Below are 19,369 nucleotides of genomic sequence, written 5' to 3'. Positions count from 1 at the left end.
TTTAGTATGTCGTCCAAAATGAGAAAAAAAAGTCATAGTTTAGTATGTCGTCCAAAATTAGAAAAAAAAGTCATAGTTTAGTATGTCGTCCAAAATTAGAAAAAAAAGTCATAGTTTAGTATGTCGTCCAAAATGTGACAAAAAAAGTCATAGTTTAGTATGTCGTCCAAAATGTGACGAAAAAAGTCATAGTTTAGTATGTCGTCCAAAATGAGAAAAAAAAGTCATAGTTAAGTATGTCGTCCAAAATTAGACGAAAAAGTCATAGTTTAGTATGTCGTCCAAAATGAGACGAAAAAAGTCATAGTTTAGTATGTCGTCCAAAATGAGAAAAAAAAGTCATAGTTTAGTATGTCGTCCAAAATGTGACGAAAAAAGTCATAGTTTAGTATGTCGTCCAAAATGTGACGAAAAAAGTCATAGTTTAGTATGTCGTCCAAAAATGTACAAAAAAGTCATAGTTTAGTATGTCGTCCAAAATGTGACAAAAAAGTCAGAGTTTAGTATGTACATTTAAATAAATAAATGTAAGTGAACAGAAATGTAGAAATAAATGCAAAGCACTTATTTATTCATTTATTCATACATTTATTTATTTCTGTATTTATTTATTAACCCGGAGAAATGCCACACACACACACAGAGAGAACATGAAAAACTCCACAGAGAAAGATCCTTGTTCCAACTGGGTCTCAAACCCAGGTGTTCTTGTTGCAAAGGCAAGAACACTAACCACTACACCAGCCGTGTAGCCCAGCATCCTGCACAGACATCCTTAAATACTTCATCAGTGTGACCTTTTTTTGGCGTTTTTGGGTCATCTGTTATTGAAGGACGTCCAACGTTTAAAAAAGTGTAAAAATGTAGTGGTGCCAGTATAAACACAGGTGTTTAAGCCTCGGCTGTGGTCTGTGCTCGACTGTTTTTGTTTTCTTTAATTATCCTCTCACCTCATTTGCTCACAACAGCAACCAACGCTACGTTTCACAGTACAAAAAACACAAAACAGCCGGTGAGTTTTTGTGAATTTGTGGTTATTTTATTGAAAACAGTGACTGTGGATTATTTGAGCCGAAAGCATTTTTTTTCCCTGAATTACTTACTACCAAACAAGTCTCTCAACTACACTACGTTAAGATGAAATACAGTTTAACAGTCAAGACGTTACAACACAAAACTGATGCAAACACAGCAGGGAGGAAGAAAAAAAGAAAAAAAAGAAAAGCGATTTCATAACACAAAAAACCATCCAAATATTTAACCTCCTCTTATCACACACACGGCAATTGTTATTGTTCGTCTGTGGAAAAACTGCCTTCAATGTCGCCTTTGATTGAACGGTGTTGAAGGACGTCACAACTCCAGCGTCTGCTCACCAGACAACTGACCACAGAGACCATTACACAGCTGTTTGTGTACCATTAAATACATTAGTCATCGTATTGCAGTGAGGGGAGTTTCCAAATCATCAATTTTATATATATAAAATTATATATATATATATATATATATATATATATATATATATATATATATATATATATATATATATATATATATAGCAACAAAGACTGTTATAACTGGCCATGTATCCATGTTATATATATAATAATAATAATAATCAGGTCCTAAACAATCAGGCTTCACAGATAATATAGAATATGTTTTTCATATTTGAAGGAAAGTCTGGATTGAAAAGGTTTATTTGAATTTTTTTTTTCCTCACGTCATTCCTCAGGAGGTTATGCTCTACTTCATAAATACATTCAAGACTCAGTTGATGCATTTTTTTTTGTTTCTTTTTTTAAAAAGGACATGGTTATTCCTGTCTAAACAATATCACTACATTAAGAGACTATTATCACATGTGCACTTAAATTAACACGTATCCATCACAGTTTTTAACCACACCTTTCTCTTAGTCCTCTTCCGAGCTCACGCTGACAAACAACATAATTTAAACATTGTAAAAGACATAATTGTGAGTAAACAGACACAGTCAGTAATATGTGCTAAAACATAGGGCCTCGCTAGATTAGTGTGAAAACTTTGTAACAAGGATCGTGACTCTTTTCTTTTTCTCCCCGTTTCAACTTCATGATCCTTGCGTGTTGAAAGTCAGGTGTTAAAATAAAATAAAAATCCTTAAGTGTCATCGCAGTTTGTGACAGGAGCAAAAATCTCTCTTCACGCGAAACCTCAAGATTAACGGATGTAAAATACATGAACCACAATGACATTACTGCACATCGGGGTATGACGGGGACTAAAATATGGGGAAATAAAACATGATTTTTAAGGGAAAACAAACTGACCTGATATCAAATAATACCAAAGAACATTAAAAACATTAAACACTCAAACAGTCCACAGTTGGAAGTGAGATTCTGCCTTGTGGACAAAAGCAGCAAAAGTGAGTAATAGTTATTCTATTAGAAATACAGATTAAATGTCCCTTTGTGATAGTATGAGGGGAAGTGTATTTTCTTTTCTTTGTTCACAGAGTGTTTGTGGCTGTCTATAGGTACGGGTACTGCGTGAGGCGCCTGGGACTCAGCTGGTAGGCACCGTAAGCCTCGGCCCGCGGCGTCACACTAACATACGGAGAAACAGTGGTGAACTGGTGCTGGTAGGCCGCGGGGAGGCCGTGCAGCAGGCTACTGACGGAATCCCTGCGGCTGGCCGAGTCTCTCCTGGAGGACGAGGTGTACGTTGCTGCATAGGTGGAGGGCGAGTGTCCGTGGCTGCTGTGGCCACGGCCCAGCAGATGCTCCATGGCCTGAGACGCTGAGGACAGGGCAGTGGAGGCCGGGTACGTGTACAGGCCGGAGCCTGAGGCCGTGGCCGACGTCAGCGCCGACACTTCTGGGTTGTAGTAGTGAGAGGCAGAGACGGCCGGAGGGAACGTCTGCTGCCGGCGCAAAGATGAGTCAGTGTGGGACAAACCCGAACGCTCCTGAGATGATGAAACCACCGGCTGAACCTAAACAGCAATGACAAGGCAGACATACACAACAATCAGCCGAGGGGTGAATTTTGTAACCTGTCTCAACCCCTGTAATTTTTAGTTTACACATTACTGTATAGTAAAGCTGCAGTGTTGGTGTTTTTAAAAAAAATATGTTTTGCCTCTCTTTTATCTGGAATCTCAAAACTGTGAACCTATGACCTTTTAGTCGTACTCCAAACCTGTTTGTAGTCATCTCTCGCTTTACTGGAAAGAGAAACAAGATCTAAACACTAAGAAACACACAGAGTTGAGTGGAACTGACATAAGTAAACTCATTTCACAATAGTTTGAACGTGTTTTAGGTTATACACAACAGTTAACATAATGTAATATAACAAATGTATAATAGTTTTTAAACACAGAACACTGTACTGCAGTGCTGACAATGCAGAAAGGAGAGACGGACAAGTGTACATTTGTTGTTTTTAAACTGCTATATTTTTAAATCAGATGGGAGGGAAAAAAACTGGCCAAACATATTGACAAATAAATAAATAGACATCATACATCGGCTACACTGATTTAACATCAGCAGTGGCAGGATTTAGTTGATTACGATGAATCAGTTTACCTCTTATAAAGAGTGAACCTTACATTCTCCAGACTGCTCGTCAAAAAAGCTAACTTTCAGAGAGAAACATTAAAAAAAAATAAAAAAAAAAATAAAAAAGAGTCGTGGGCGTTGGACAAAGCGACATTTTCCCACAATGCCAGAACAAATTATCTTTCTGCAGATTCTGTAGCTGCTCCTTGAATCTGCCTGTGTTTGAACAATGCTTTGTTTTTGGTTCTCACATTTTTTTTACAGCGGATAAACTCACTGGTGTTTGCTTCAACCCTGTGTTTAAATTATACTGTCAGTAATACAGAAAAAACTCTTACGCGACTGTATTCAAAACATTTCATTGGAAATTCCCACGCAACACCTCACCTGGCTCAGGTTTAATGGGTGTGACTGACTTGGCACTAGTCCATGCTGCTCCACACTCTCCCCAGAACTGCACGGCTGCCGGTTGGATCGTTTAGGTTTTATGTAGTTTACTGGGGAATAAAAGTTTAAGTAAATTTATGACGCTGCTTTTAACCAAATAAAATGTGTCGACGGCGCGATGAGCGACACTCACCAGTCTCCAAACGTCCACGTGAAGCCCCTCCTTTCTCAGAAGCCTGTGTTTTCACTGAAGGTGCCACCACAGCCAGAGACTTGACGTGGCGTGATGACACGCTGCTGGCTGGGTTGAGCGTGCGGGGCAGAGGGGTCAGAGGGCTGGCAGTCGACGAGTCGGAGTCGTGCACCGTCACGCAGCTGATTACGTTAGTGCGCTGGCTCAGACTGACACTGTGTGAAGACAGGAACGGTGTAATTAGTGGCTATACACCAGATACGTGAACCTAATTGAACCCAGTAAAAAGGGCAGTAAACATAATTCCTATAACCAGTAATTGGTCTGCCCTGTGGAACTTCTAGGGCTGGGTGATATGGACATAAAGTCATATCGATTTTTTTATCTGAATGACATATACATTTCAATATTTTTTCTGTGACGTAATTAGGGTTTCCCCCAAAGCTTTATAGCATATTCGATTTTTTTTTTCTAGAGGCAAACCGTTGAAAAAATAAACACGCTGTCTGTTATAAGTTTAAGCCACATACCAAATGTTAGAGGTCACTGAAATAAAAATGCTCCATGAATAAAATAAAACAAATCTTTCCTACACGACAAAAATATACAGTAATTAATTCAAAAATACAATACTGTTACAATTTTAACAATAACAATTAACACTTTTCCACTGACGTATTTGCTGCAACTGCACCGCAAACTGTTATTTCAAAAAGAAAATAAACAACAAAAACAGATGATGAGAATATGACTACACTAGCGTAAGGACAAGAAATGATAACAGAGTAAGCCAAATGACGCCAAATTAACTACCGTAAATTTCGGCCTATAAGCCGCTACTTTGTTCCCACACTTTGACCCCTGCGGTCTATACAACGGTGCGACTAATTTATAGATTTTTACTGGCTAAAGGCCACCGGGGGGCACTCTCTAGCAGTAAACGCAAAAGTGAGACAGACGCGGGGAAATATTATGCACTGAAGATGAAGACTTCAGTGGCTTAAGTGCGCAAGAAGAAGATGAAGATAGCGACCAATGACTTTTCTGGTAGGCTAAAGTGTTTTCTTTTCTAACCAGGCGTGTTACTTTCGGGTTGGTGCAGTGTTTATTTTTAACCAGGCATGTTGATGCCGTGTCGGTGCTGTTTTATTTTCTAAACGTGTAGGCATGTTCACCCCGTGTTTTAATAAAAACAACAAAAAAACTTCCGTGTAGCGTCTTTCTATGTAAATATCTCATGTTACAACCATACACGGCGTTACAGGTGGGCCCACTTTTGTCCGTAGCCCACTTGCGATCACGGACGCATCCTTCACTGAATGATGCATCCGTGATCGAGACGCATCATTCAGTGCTAGTCAAGCGCACTCACTCGCCATTCATAAAGTCGATGCATTCATTAACAAACTTCTTTGATAAGAGATTGAATCCTGGTTCCGCTACTGGTAACAACATGAAAACCTGCGGCTTATATTCAAGTGCGGCCTATAGATGTACAAAATTTATTTTCTTTTAAAATGTAGCTGGTGTGGCTTGTAGTCAGGTGCGCTTAATAGGCTGAAATTTACGGTATATCGATACAAGCAATATTGTCCCAACCCTAGGCATTTCTTTTAACCACTGCATCCCGGATGTATAGATTGTGGCACCACATACAAACCTGAGACAAAGTCGGAGGAAGAAGAAAACATGAGCAAAACAAAAGGTAAAAGGTTAAAAAATATCGTGTTCTCAACACGTGATCTAATTTCTAAATGAAAACAATTCTTCTGCATTTTATTTCATGAGCAGCATCGCAAATAAACGATCCCATTTTCCTCTTGTTGCTGCCTTCTCTCTCAACATCAAGCTCCTTTACATCATGTGATTCAGTGGAGGCGGAAGAGCAACTCTCTTCCGCCTCCACAGAGTTTACAAGCAGCGGCACTGAGTGAGTGCAGCACAGAACATAGGAGAAAGTGTGTGCGAAGGAGAAATAAATACAAAATGGATGGTGATGAAAACCCAGGTGGTAGTGATGAGAAACACACAACCACCTGACCCGAGCTCGTGCCGATCGTGACCTTAAGCCTGGGTTTTTTTGACTAGTGGGAAATGGGGTGCATGAGCAATGTATGTCAGCAATTAACAATTCTCATATTTAACCGTTTGTTAGGAATCCATCAGTAATCTTAGTGCAAAGGTACAGGATTATCCATGTAGTATAGATGGGCAGTTCAAGCACAAATGCTGTCTACCTGAATCAGATCTATTTTTGTCTTAGGATGCGACTAACATTTATTTTCATAAATCAATTAATCTGTCATTTAATTTCTCTATTAATTGAGAAAATGTTGATCTGTGTTTATCAATCCTGGAAATGATGGTGTTTCTCAAATGGCTTGTGTCGTCCACAAACCGGAATGATTCTGTTTTAATGATTTCTTTATGTGGAGCATAGACACAAATCAGAAATGCTAAATTCATGAATTTAGCAATGATTAATTGTGTCAGCCCTCCTGGTCAGAGAGAAACTGCCCACTTCAGTAAAACAAACAACAACAAAGTTGAGTGCACAAGGTGTGAGCTAACATGATGCATTCAAAAGCTCCCGGTATGCAAGCAAGAAAATCTAATCCCTTCTGCAGACACACATGGATTCCACAAACTAAATGCTGCCACCTTGAGGTAAAAGATGGAGCCAAAATAATTGGTTTAATCCATGTTCAGTTTTGCTTCTTTTTAAACAACAACAACAACAGTTGCATTACTAACCACCTTTTTTATATTCAACCAAATAATCAAATACTGAAACCTATTCCTGCGCTGTAGCAGCTATGATGGAAGATAACAGGAGCCACAACAATCTCAGTTTTCAGAGGCAGAAACTCAGAAAAAAAAACATGTGTTTATTTGATTGGAGCATCTTTTCATACCTGGCAGGATGGAACTTGCGCTCGTCTTCTGTGTCAGTGTCACTGTGAATCGTGATGATGCTGACTGCCGGGCTTGGTGTGTCAGAGATGATGATTGGCTGGGACAACGTGGCACTGGAACTAGTCGGGTCACAACCACCACTGCCAAGTAATGATGCAGTTGGCAGACCCCTAAAAAATAATCATCAAAACACTGAATATTGAAAATGACAAGAGGAGAAAAAGTTTGGTGCAGATCTTTCAGGAAAAACACAAGATGGAGTAATTTTCCAAGAAGAATCAGAAGTAGACAAACTGCAATAAAGTTGTAAGTCAGTGCTCCCTGTCAAGACACAGTTTAACTTCATGTCTGTCCAGACTCTTAAATGCAGTGAAGACTTAATTATATCCACGGTATTTTGTTGTAATAGGCTCAACATTTCTTGATTTATGGCCAAAAAACATTTGCTCAACATTCATAAAAAAATGCTGAAAGAATGATTTATCAACCTGTTCCTGTTCTCTCCACGTCTGGCTTTCACCTTCTTCCTCTCCTGCTGAGTCCTAGCTTGGTTCGTGGCCCTGTAATGGTTTAAGGTCGGAACAGGTTAATGATGGACACCAATGGTAAAGATTATGATATGAAACGTGAAAAAGAAAGCTCATTATTCTGAAAGGGGTATATTAGAGATTCGCTGACTGACCTCCAGCTGTGTCCCTGCTGTGTGGCAGCATCTGAGTGATGTGTTTGGAGGGAAGACTCTGGAATAGTGGACTGGTGGGCAGAGCTGTGGATGGCCACACCCGGGACCTGCTGCCATGATGACGGTATGAGGATCTGTTGGGTGCCAGTGGGCCAAGCCTGCTGAGAAAAGAAAAAAAGACACTTACAATTCAGACACTAATATCAAGGATCAGCATTTAAGAAATCCACAAATGATTTAGTTACTGGAATGGGCCAGGCAAACTGAGCCATGCTGAGAAACAAATTCAAAGAAAACAGAGAAGGCACAACAATGGGGTAAATCTCTACTACGAGCAAAAGCATAAAGCTAAAGTAAGCGAGCAACTTTTCCAAGCCATTCCTTCATTATAGCATAGCCCTACAACATATTCACAAGAGGATAACATGCAAAGCACAGACAAATTTAACATTTTAGAAAAGGTCAGATTGTAAAAAAGTTCACAAAGAACCATGGTGCCTGTTAAAGAAGAAACATTTGAGAGAGATTAGTTCACTTCACTGATTCCAAATAGTCTGTTGATAAGCTGTCTTGAGGGGGGAAAAAAGCATGCCACGTGTTCTGGGGCTGAAATAAAAGGTGAGTCAGATCAGGCTGTGGAGTATGGATTTTAGTCAACTCTGTAGCTGCAACCTCCTGTGCTGAAAATCAAGGATGGATGGTAACAAGAGAAGCTGCAAGCAAAGCGCAGACCAACTCAGCAGCACATGCGCTCAATGCCCTCAGCACACCTATGAGAGAAGACTGAGGGAGGGAATGACTGAGTGTGAATGGTGTGAAAAGACTGTTTTGTCAGGTGTGGACACCCTGAAATATTTTTCTCTATTAATATGATATTACAAGGGAGAATTTAAAATCATAAACACCAAAACACACAATGGTGATTTAAAAAAAAAATAATTATTGATCAGTCATTATTCTGACAACCATGGCATGTCCACATTATGTGGAGGGACAAGGTAATAATAAGATACATAAAATTAAAGACTATCCCCATACAGTGTGTAGCACAGACGGAAAGGAAAATTTGCAAATGCATGAGAAAGAAAATGGAAAGTGGGGCCAGAGAGAGATGGCATTGTTAGTGGTATAGCGAGTGTGCATGTGCATGTCTCTTCAGGGATGTCATCGTTGGTTTACCAGCACTGTGGCTGTGTGCTCCAAGAGGGTGGGCCGACCCACCCCGGTGCCAAGCCCCAGGGGCAGAGAATACTGTGGGGCTATGCCTGCTGAGGGTGGGTGCAGGGTGGCCACCATCAGGGGTGTGCAGGAACCCTGGAGGGAGCGGAGGATAGGTGAGGGCAATGTTAGGGTAAGGATAGAAAATGTACGTCCTTCAAGGCTGTATCATTTTTTAAACAAAAGGGATGGAGGAGATAAAACCAGCTGCACAAGAGATGCACACTCCATCACCATCAACATGTATCCAAAATTTTGATATATGTTAGAACTTGATGAAGAAAATTCAATTTCTAAGATTTCTAAATATACAGTCTAAATGTGCATCAGACAGTCTGAAGTATTCAGCTCATGGTCCAGCAGAGGGCGCTATGAGCACATAAGAAAAATTATACATCCACACTGTGTTTTACTGTGAAAACAGGGACACAACCAAGTGAGTGAGGCAGTGGAGGAGACCTCACTGACGGTCAATAGGAGTTCAACTTCATGTGAATAACAGTAAGAGTAATAACTAATTTTGTCATGTTTGTGTGTGGGCAAGGGAACATACAAAGGTCCTTAATGGAATGAATAGCGAATCATGTAGAGTCAAGCAATTATTCCTATTTTTAGCTAACAACCTATTGTGCCAGATGAGTCTCCTGCCCTAAACATCTGGATTCCATCCCAGACAGGAAAACTGGGAATAAGAGAGGCCTGGCAGTCAAATCCGGTTTGTAAGCAAATCCAAAGCAGGGTGCAATCAGCAAAAACAACTTTGACCATGTCACTAAAGCCACCCCTGTTACTGCAAAACACTGATGTGTGTGTCAACACAGTGAAATAACAAAAATCTTGTCTGAAAATAAAACCAGTTATTTGAAGATCATAGTCCACCCGTCCTTCCTACCACACTTTGGCCAGCTGTGATGGCAGTAAAGAGGAGAGGGGACATGAAAACAACAACAACAGGATGAACTCAGAATATCCACCATGATGGCACCACTGCCAACATGTTCACATGTTCACTCGTGGATGATCCCACATTTTTACAGAAACCTAGAGATTAGATAACTGATGCACAGACAATAAATACATCTGACCATGAAAAATGACAGAGTACAGCTGCACAATATTGGGTAAACATGCAATATGCAAAAAAAATGTTGAATATTGTGATGACTTACAATTAATAAACAAATACTCAAGTTTACGGTTGTATGTTTTCAGCTTTGAGTTCAGTGCCAACAGCGACGAGCCAATTCAGACACTGAAATTAATATTAATTATGTTTCATTCCCACATCATGGTTTACTTTTCTTCTACTCTAAACATGTAAAATAAATCTGAATTCAACTGCAAGGTCTCTCATTGTCCACTCAGTTCTCTCTTGACATATGATGGGTGAATTTAAGCCAAATTGGAAGAAAATAAACAAAGGTCAAACAAATCTAGCATAAGGAATAATCTACATTTATTGCAGGTCAAGCAGTTTTTGTAATATGTACAAAGCTATTGTAATATGCATGTTGTGCATCTTGATATTGTGAGAAAATACTGACAGACTAGCGAAAATAATTTCACAAGAATGGTAATTAGCCTTTCCCCATTCTTTACATTCTTTTAAAGAAGTTGGTTCTTTGACATTTAAATGTCAGTATCATTAAATTCTTTTGTATTTTAGAGATACTGTATACCAATTCATTGAGAAAAGACAGAGGTCTAAGCTGACACATGCTGAGCCTTTCAGATGGAAAATGTGGCTGTGAACCATGTTCCTATCAGTGTTAATAGGGGTATATGGACAGAACATGTCATTGCAATGTCAACCTCAGGTAGGAGCATGAGTCATTCCAGCAGTTTACACAGTATGAACTTCGTACGGTTCCTGTAACTCTCAGGTCACAGCTCTACTGGAAACATGTGTAACATTCTGTGGTAAATCCTGAAAAAGTTAGAAAATTAGCCAATGCAAGTTAATTATTTCTGTTGTAATGCCAGAGGTTACCCAAAATGAAAATTACAGGACAAACAAACAAGAATTGTATCCCTTGTTTGATGGTACATTTACACAAACCAGTAAGTATTACCTCCTCTCACAACAGTACACTCACAAACACACTCAACAAATACACAAACACTATGCAAACACACTATACAAGTATACAAACACTGCCCAAACTCTTACCTGTGTGAGCATACTTGGCTGGATCTGCAACGACTGGGCAGATTGGTTCTGAGGTACAATAGGTACAGAGTTCTCCATCCTCACAGGAAAACTGGAACTCTTATTGGATGGCTGTAGCCCTGGAAATGGACAAACACACAAAAACAACTTTAGTATCTTTTTGTCCTCCAACAGTCAGTGCCTTTATGCATTTCTGGACATAGATGGTGTGTGTGAGCATCATTATTCCTGTTATAAAAGACAAATAGCCTTCGGACTGTCAGCATTTAAATGATAAACAAATTCAAAAACTGCTTGGCATTTAGCTATATAACAAAAGTTTTAGTCCAGAAATGAATACTCTCTACAGTTGACATGACATGTCGCAGGACATATTCAAATTATCATTTTTTTATTTCTTTCCTTTAATCTTGACCACAATGAAGTTCTTTGTGTAGTTTAGCCTTGCCTTCACCTTGAATAGTGGAGGGTGGGCAGACAATGAGAGTCTGCTGGAAGGGTTCTGCCTGGCTACATAGCCCAGTAGGACGAGTTGGAATTGGCACACTCTGCTGAGCCAGCCCCGGAATATTGATGGTCGCTTGCTGATACAGCGCTGGCTGGTAGTTCAACAGAGGCACCGCTCCTCCCGCAGAAGGCACCTTGATGAAAAATACCATAAATCAATACAAGCGGAGACTTGAGTCACAGTTTCCTTAACATATGCTAAAGTTGACTGTTAAGTGGGCCATGCCTGGTTGTGCTGGTTGAGTTGGCTACTGAAGGTAACAGTGAGGTTCCCTGCTGCAGCACTGGGGACAGCACTGGTGGAGTACAAGGACTTGCCAGTGTCATAGGAGCTGCGGCGCTTGCAAATCTCCATGTTCTGGAAGCATGATTTCACACTGGAGAGAATTGAGGAACAGTGAGCGATTTAATTCCAATAAACACAACTCAATTAACACAGTGAGGACATCGGAGTAAAACACTTACTGAGAGCTGTGGGGATAATCCATGAGGTGGCTCATCGTCACAAAGGGGTGACCCAGCGTTTTTGTGGGTGTGATCCTTTTGTCTGCATCCAGACGGAGCATCCGCTTCAAGAGGTCTATAAACTCTCGTCGATCAGCTTTTTCAGCCAACATGTCCGTCCCCTCCAAATGAGATGACAAGTTGACCTAGAATTTACATATTTATGTCAACATAGATCAAACTAACAACATGTAAAGAAAATAAAAACATACAAATATAGAAAAAAGAAAGAAAAAAGTGGGCAAAACGCACATACAATGCAGAGATAGTAGTAAATGTGATGATCTACCTGCATCATGTCATCCAGACAGTTGAAGATGTACTTCCTGGCCTCCTTGGACTTAATGCCCATCTCCATTTCATGCTCTGATGGGGTCTGGGGAAAAGAAAAAAATAAATCACATTTGAAGGCCAAAAAGCATTTGTCCAAGAACCTGCTCAAATTATGCATGTTCATCTCAAATAAGAAAATGAGAAATGGCACCAATACTTTACTTGACATATTTACCTGTTTTTTGATACCTATAAAAATGTTTTATAAACAGAAACTAAGCCTGTATTAAAGAGTGGATTTATTCACCTTCAGCCTCCAGAGTGGGTAGCTAGAGTCAGGGCCACGGTTGAAGAAACGGCTGGTCTTAGTGCCGGCACTCAATAAGTACTCTGCTGGGAGGCCTTGAGTCTGGGAAATGTAACGAATCTGTAGGCGATACGGAGAGAACACAAGGAAACCATTACTGCAAGTCCCTTAAGGTTGGGCTTAAATACTGAAGCACTTAAACCTCTTTGATTGAAAACAAAACAAGTACTTATTTACTCATGACTTGCTACTTAAGTTCCAAGCGTCTGCAGCCTGGTGGCCTTTACACAATATGAGTGCTAAATGACATGAGAATCCAAAGCACTTGTCTGCAGATATTTGAGAGAGTTGGTCCTACTCAGACTGACAGTCCAAGGACAGAAGATGATTCTTCATGTACAGATTGTTAAGCTCGCTGACGAAAACTAGTGATTTGTGAATTTTGGTGGGACAATTTGCAGTCCTGCTGGAGGAGGCAGTGAACCAAACAGGATTCCACCAGCCCAAACCATGTCGCTAAATCTGAGGCAGGTTGTTGAGGTGCAGAAATTTGGCAAATAAAAAAAAATTGGTGGTTTTGGGCCATCATGATTTTTACAATAGCCCGCAATGGACAAACAAACACACTTGGAAGGTGAGGGATATTCAACTGCAACATGCAACTTCATCAAAATATAGCCTGGGAAATGCAATCACTGGTACTGACCTGGTCATACTCAGAGGCTCCAGGGTAGAGAGGCCAACCTAGAAACAGTTCAGCTATCACACAGCCTAAAGACCACATGTCAATGGCCTCACAGAAAGGCAAACCCAAGATGATCTCTGGAGCCCTAGACAGTAAAGAAGAAAATTAAAGAAATTAAAGACTAGTGCCAAAGAAAAACAGTTGGGTTGCATAAAAGTGGCTTATTTGGTAGCACCCGTGCTTCATGACTGCAAGGAAGTGTATTATGATAAACAAAAGCACAGCCCAATGGCTTCCTACCAACCTGTAGTAGCGAGACTGTAAGTAGGTTGAGCAGACGGCCTTGGAAACATGACTTGCTGAGCCAAAGTCAATAACCTTCACCCTGTACGGCTGTCGAAGTGGGTCAACCAGCATGATGTTTTCAGGTTTTAGGTCTGCATGAATTAGGCCCAGGCTCTTCAACTTCATCAGTGCTGTAGCCACCTAAATATTCAAACATACAAATATTACCCAAGATGAAACACCAAGAATGAAAAATGGGTACTTTCAAGATGGCTAAAAAAAAACCAATAATATTGAGTGTGTATGTCAAAACATTTGCTAACCTGCTGTAGGATGGGTCTAATGTGCCGTAGTGGGAGTGGACTAAACTTGCTGTGCTTCAGAAAATCATAAAGGTTCTGCTCCAGCATTTCAAACACCAAGCAGGTGTGGCCCTTGTGTTGGAAGCATTCATATGAACGCACAAAATTATATTCATCTGCGTTCTCTGCACTCAGCCGGTTCAGGATGCCCACCTATGAAAGAGGCACATACATTCACATCATGAATGGCAAGAACAATTCAGTGATTAATAATATAATACAGTAATATGTTGCAAGTTTCATTTGGCCAGTTTTCTCTACAATGACTAAAGCTGCCTCTTTATATGTCTTGTTTTGTCAACAAACCAAAAAAGACAATTTTAATGGGGCAAAGAAATCAAAGAAAACTTAAAAATCACAGTGCTTGTTTCAATTATTTTTGAAGGTTGACAGTTAACTGGGTAATTGAGGCAGGCTAGTTATTGCGTTATTGAGGTAGAGCAAACAAATATTTATCTGATTTACCTCAATTTGGCCCTGACGAGCATAGGAAGGATGGTTCTTTAGGATCTTGATGGCAACAATCTCATTCGTGCCCCTCTTCCAACATTTAGCTACTTGTCCAAATGTGCCTCTTCCCAGGAACTCCAGCACTTCATAGCTACAGGACACTGAGCAGAGGATCTCATGCTGCACTAGCTGATAATCTCCTTCGCCATTGGAGCTGCTGCTCTTGGTGGTTGGAGCCGAATGCGGTATAGATTGGCCTGTGCCCCCTCCACCACCCCCACCTGTACGGTTGGAGTATGTTGCTGCAGGAGCCGAAAGCTCCTCTAATATTTGCACACTGCCACATCCACTCCCACTGCCTTCATTCGTCTCCTCAATTTTTCTCTTCTGCCCATGCCTGTGTGCCCTGGTTTCAGATGCTGTTTCAGCATGAGTGTAAGAGGAGGACGTTGCATGCTCAGTGACACGTCGACTGGAACCTCGTGGAAGACTGCCGGTGCTATCAGCTGCCCGCACCACCACTTGGCCCCTGGAGCCAGGAGCTGTAGGAGGGAAGACCAGAGAAGGTGCAAAGGGTGGCACAGCCATTGCAGGCGTGAAAGCATACGCCGACTGGCCTGCTATGGAGCTGTAAGCTTCAGAGGTGGACACGTCCCAAACATTGCTCTCGACTTTCAGCTTCTTAACACGGCAAAAGGCACTGGAGGAGATGGAAGGGGGTGAGAAGACCTGCAGCTGAGAGCTCATAGCTGAAAAGAGATTTAAAGAAAATTTAGACATAACAAAAGAATCCCAAACCTCTTGAATTACCAAATAAACCCTATCATTTATTAAAATCTTGACTCATAAGAACTCCTGGAGCCACTGCAGGTACTATTAGTGTAGTGATATTTGTCACACTGGTTGTAGTGACCAAATCATAGAAATTAGATTACAAGCTTGGTTTGTACATTAACAAAGACACAATCAGTAGTTTTCTCTGGACTCCAGCCAAATCTGGCCAGTTGTGACATGCAAAGTATGACAAGAGTTTTGTAGATCATTTGAGGAAAGAACTTGTTATTCACATTTGAAAGACTTACTCTAACAAGCCTTTATGGACACCAAGTTCATATTTGAGTTCCAAAATGTCTGACTTTCAAAAACATAACTTATCATGTTTGTTTTTTTACTTTTACTAAATGCACGACTGTGCGAGTCATTTAATTAAAAAAATTAAATGACTCGGATCAATAAAACTAAAAAGTATCAGACTGTGCTTTGTGTGTAAAGGCAATAAGCTTTGTGTGTAAAGGTAATAAGAACAGGGATATTGGTATAAACACTGTGGACATACTCCAAGAGTTGCATGTAAACAATGATTTACATTGTCTAAAACTGCTGTTTATATTCTTTAATAGTTATTTATTTTTCAAATTCAAGAAAGTTCATTTGTCTTTTTACTTTTTTATTTTCTCAATAAACTTTTAATGCTAACCCAAACAACAGTTAACACTGAACAGCAAACAGAGGTGTAGTTATATCAGCACACACTGACACTGATTTCCAGAATTGTTAAAGGGGACATTTTATACCCTATTTCTCCAAGTTAAAATAGTTCCCTGGTGTCCTAATGAACATGTATGTGACATGCTTTGGTCAAAATACCATAAGGATGAAGCACCATAGCAGTTCAATAACCCTGCCAAAACCACCCCTTTCAGAACGCTCGGTTTTGTGCCTGGTCCCTTTACATGCAAATGAGACACAGGCAAACACACACCCACTTCTTCCAGGGGGTTTCTGATTTGGCCTTTTACTGCGCTCACTCAGCTCCTGTTCCCTCCACTCCATTCCTCTCCCCCTCCCTCCACTAGTTCTCTGACAATATCAACATGGCAGCGTGCGCAGAAAACAGCGAGAGTGCCGTCACAGGAAGAGACGTCCGACACAAGGATCAAGCCGAACAGTAAATAAGTTAAAAAGACTTAGGGACAGCACCGCTGATCGCCACCGGCGAGCTGCATAAACTGCGGCTGTATGTGACTGTATCAGACTGAGTCTGTGCTCCGGTCATGGAGGACGTACTGAACAAATATTTTTAATTAGGACGTGTCAGAATGGTCGGTTATCAGCTCAATTTGACCTTTTCTTCAAAATGTGTGTGTTTGTACGTCGGTGAAATACGGTCGCTGACTAAATACAGCGACCACTGGCCGCAGTCTGTCGCGAAGTGGTGCGAACACGTTTGCTGACTTTATCTGGCACATTAGCTTCATACATAAAATGTATCCACCGGACACGCAAATCCTCTGAGGCTGGAAGTTTGTGTAAAACACTGTGCTCCACTGTGCAGCCACGAACAGCACACTTATCCCTCCGCGTTGACATAATACCACTCTTCCTCCCTCGCCTTCACTCTCGCATTTTATAGGGACAAGGTGGAGCTACGGTGGAACTCTCGAAGTAAACTTACTGGTGGGGTGGCAACTTCGCGGTGAAATGCGCATGCTGCCGTCATAATGAGCAGGGAATTCAACATTGCGTGTTTTATCGCCTATACTTACACTAAAGGGGACCACGAAAACATGACTGAGTATTCTTTTTCCACACTTTGGCGACTGGTAGGGCCTCAAGAGTCCCAAATTAAGTATTAAAATTATTAAAAAGTTGATTTTGCATATTATGTCCCCTTTAAGATAGGGTGTTTGTGTTTTGGTATACAACTTACACAGCTCTGTTTGAGTGGGGAGGTTTGAAAAAGGGCTGTATATGCACTAAAACAACTGTTAAATTAAAAGTTGTGCAAGTGGACACCATACAAAGCTGGGACTACCAACCACCATCATGCACTTTGTTGATATTTTAGTCAATGAGTGTGTAGTTTTACCCTAACCCGTGTCATGCACCAAAATGTGTCCAGCCTGTTTGAGATGCTACAATAACATGACGGAAAACCACATCCAGTCAAAAATATAGTGCTGTTCCTCCATGTTGGAAGGTACTATTGAAACTATTACTGAATCACAGACTTTTTTCGTGAACAGTAAATAGGAAAATGTATTAATTTTGCAGAAAAAAGGGCTTGTATCTCTGGATGTGATACACTTAACAATAAAACTAAAGGTTCATGTCATTTTCAACTTCTCCCAGATCACTAGCGCTGAAATGTCCTATTTTCCTCTGGAAATGAGCAGAAGCATCTGGTTTCAACTGCCAGAGGCAAAATTCCACATCTCAACTGAGCAAAGACACTTGAGCACTGCTCAGGTTACAGGTGTCACACTGCTTTGAATGGTAAACATTTTGAATGAGGTTGAGTGGTCCTACAATAAATAAACCTGTTTTTGCACTGTTAGTGTTAGGTTTTAGTTGTTGGTGTGTTTATCTGCGGGAGCTAATGGATACTGTAGTTTCCAAGGGGATAAATTACGTAACTGTACAGCAAGTCACTATTTTAAGATTGGTCTTACCTGAATTCACTTAAATAATTTATATTCATATAAATCAAACAATATTATTGCATACATGTTATTCAATAGTTATGTATTCTGTCCCTTTTTATTACTAAGTATTTTACTTGTTTTTATCATTACACTTCTGGGCCACAACAAAAAATACCACTTGGAGGACCACTAAAGTATATTCTTTACTACATTTAAGGTTGTAAAAATGGCATCACTTGTTATATTTAATTTATAACAAGATCTAATAAATGAAAGTGAAGTTATGAAGCTAACGTTGTGTTGTGAATGCTGACTTGAGACTGGTTGACATTGGTGGAAGTTCAGCCGTTATTGTTGTTGTTCAATAAGAAAAAATAAATAAACATCCCATCTGAAAGCGTGATTAACCTGCCACTTTATTCGCCACGGAAATCCGAAGCTTACCACACTGAGACAGGCAATCCTATAAGAGCCAAATCAACAAGGCAACACTTCTTAGCTCGCTGATGCTAGCAAGTCAACGGTTGAACTTTCTGTTAATATTCTCTTGGTCGGCTGATAAAAACTCACAATTAATGTGTTTGAATGACACAGCGCGTATGCAATTAAACACAAGATGCCAAAAAAGATGCAACATACCGGATTGGATGGAATAACAGCGTCGAAAAACTGCTTCGTCCAAGGTTTAAATCCCACTGCAGTCTGCTGCTGGACTAGCCTTCTTCGATTAGCTTCCGCTAGCTACAGTTAGCTGCTACAGTTAGCCGCTCGCTAGGCCTGCATTGTTTCTTCAGTCGATGAAATGCTAGCCATCGGGACAAGACGTCACAGAGTCCCGAACTCAGAGGAAAAACACCAAGGTCTCATTGTCTTACAACATTAAATGTCAATATCCTTAAAAATTCGCACAGTTATTGATGAAAAAATAAAATAAATTATATTATAAAACCGCCTCTCTTGGAGCAGCGAAAGCCACTTTTCACCGGAACAAACCACGTCCTTATATCAGCTGCGAGCCTTACGGCATTTCCGCTCACTACCGTAATTACCATCAGCTTGATGGCGTAGACACACGGACGTTAGTGTTATTTTAACAAGATATAAAGAGATTAAAAGTACTATTGAAGCGAATACAAATATGAATTTACGTCTGTCATACGACGCCACCGCGGTCTAAAGAGTGGTCGAGTCATGTGTTCGGTGGTTTTTAGGCGTCAAGGGGAAAACGAGAAACAGCATTTTTTACGGTAAAAGGAAACGTGTAGTGGGAGGAATCAGTAATTTTCCGTGGAGGGCCAGACATATTCCACAGTTCTAGTAGATTTGACATCAAACCATGTGTTTTTTCCGTCATTTACATGTATTTCTATATAACATATGCGATACAGTCACAGTTAGTGACTCAGGTTTTATTTTTATAAGTGCTATAAGGGAGAATATGCATATCTCTA

The 19,369-nt window shown here is 40.4% G+C and overlaps 1 protein-coding gene across 4 annotated transcripts; it reads right to left on the bottom strand.

The window, feature by feature from the left end:
* Positions 1-1,013: 1,013 nt before the first annotated feature.
* On the bottom strand, positions 1,014-18,930 carry hipk1b (homeodomain interacting protein kinase 1b). Of its 4 annotated transcripts, none has more exons than XM_058631316.1 (18): positions 18,558-18,930; positions 14,509-15,242; positions 14,005-14,196; positions 13,701-13,882; positions 13,418-13,541; positions 12,712-12,831; positions 12,421-12,507; positions 12,093-12,277; positions 11,854-12,004; positions 11,575-11,761; positions 11,121-11,239; positions 8,912-9,046; positions 7,733-7,893; positions 7,539-7,610; positions 7,050-7,220; positions 4,135-4,349; positions 3,942-4,051; positions 1,014-2,983 (listed from the first exon to the last, which is right to left on the bottom strand). In XM_058631316.1, exons 2-18 carry the CDS (start codon positions 15,238-15,240, stop codon positions 2,519-2,521), a joined length of 3,408 nt encoding a protein of 1,135 aa, XP_058487299.1. In that variant the 5' UTR covers positions 15,241-15,242; positions 18,558-18,930; the 3' UTR covers positions 1,014-2,518. The 4 variants fall into 4 exon arrangements, with proteins under 4 accessions (XP_058487299.1, XP_058487300.1, XP_058487301.1 ...); XM_058631317.1 differs by having other exon boundaries at positions 7,733-7,890; XM_058631318.1 differs by lacking the exon at positions 8,912-9,046.
* Between the last annotated feature and the right edge of the window lie 439 nt (positions 18,931-19,369).

Source organism: Solea solea, chromosome 6 (genome assembly GCF_958295425.1).
Source record: "Solea solea chromosome 6, fSolSol10.1, whole genome shotgun sequence".
NCBI lineage: Eukaryota > Metazoa > Chordata > Actinopteri > Pleuronectiformes > Soleidae > Solea > Solea solea.
Note: the sequence above shows the minus strand (reverse complement) of the source record. Positions and strands in the feature narration are given on the sequence as shown.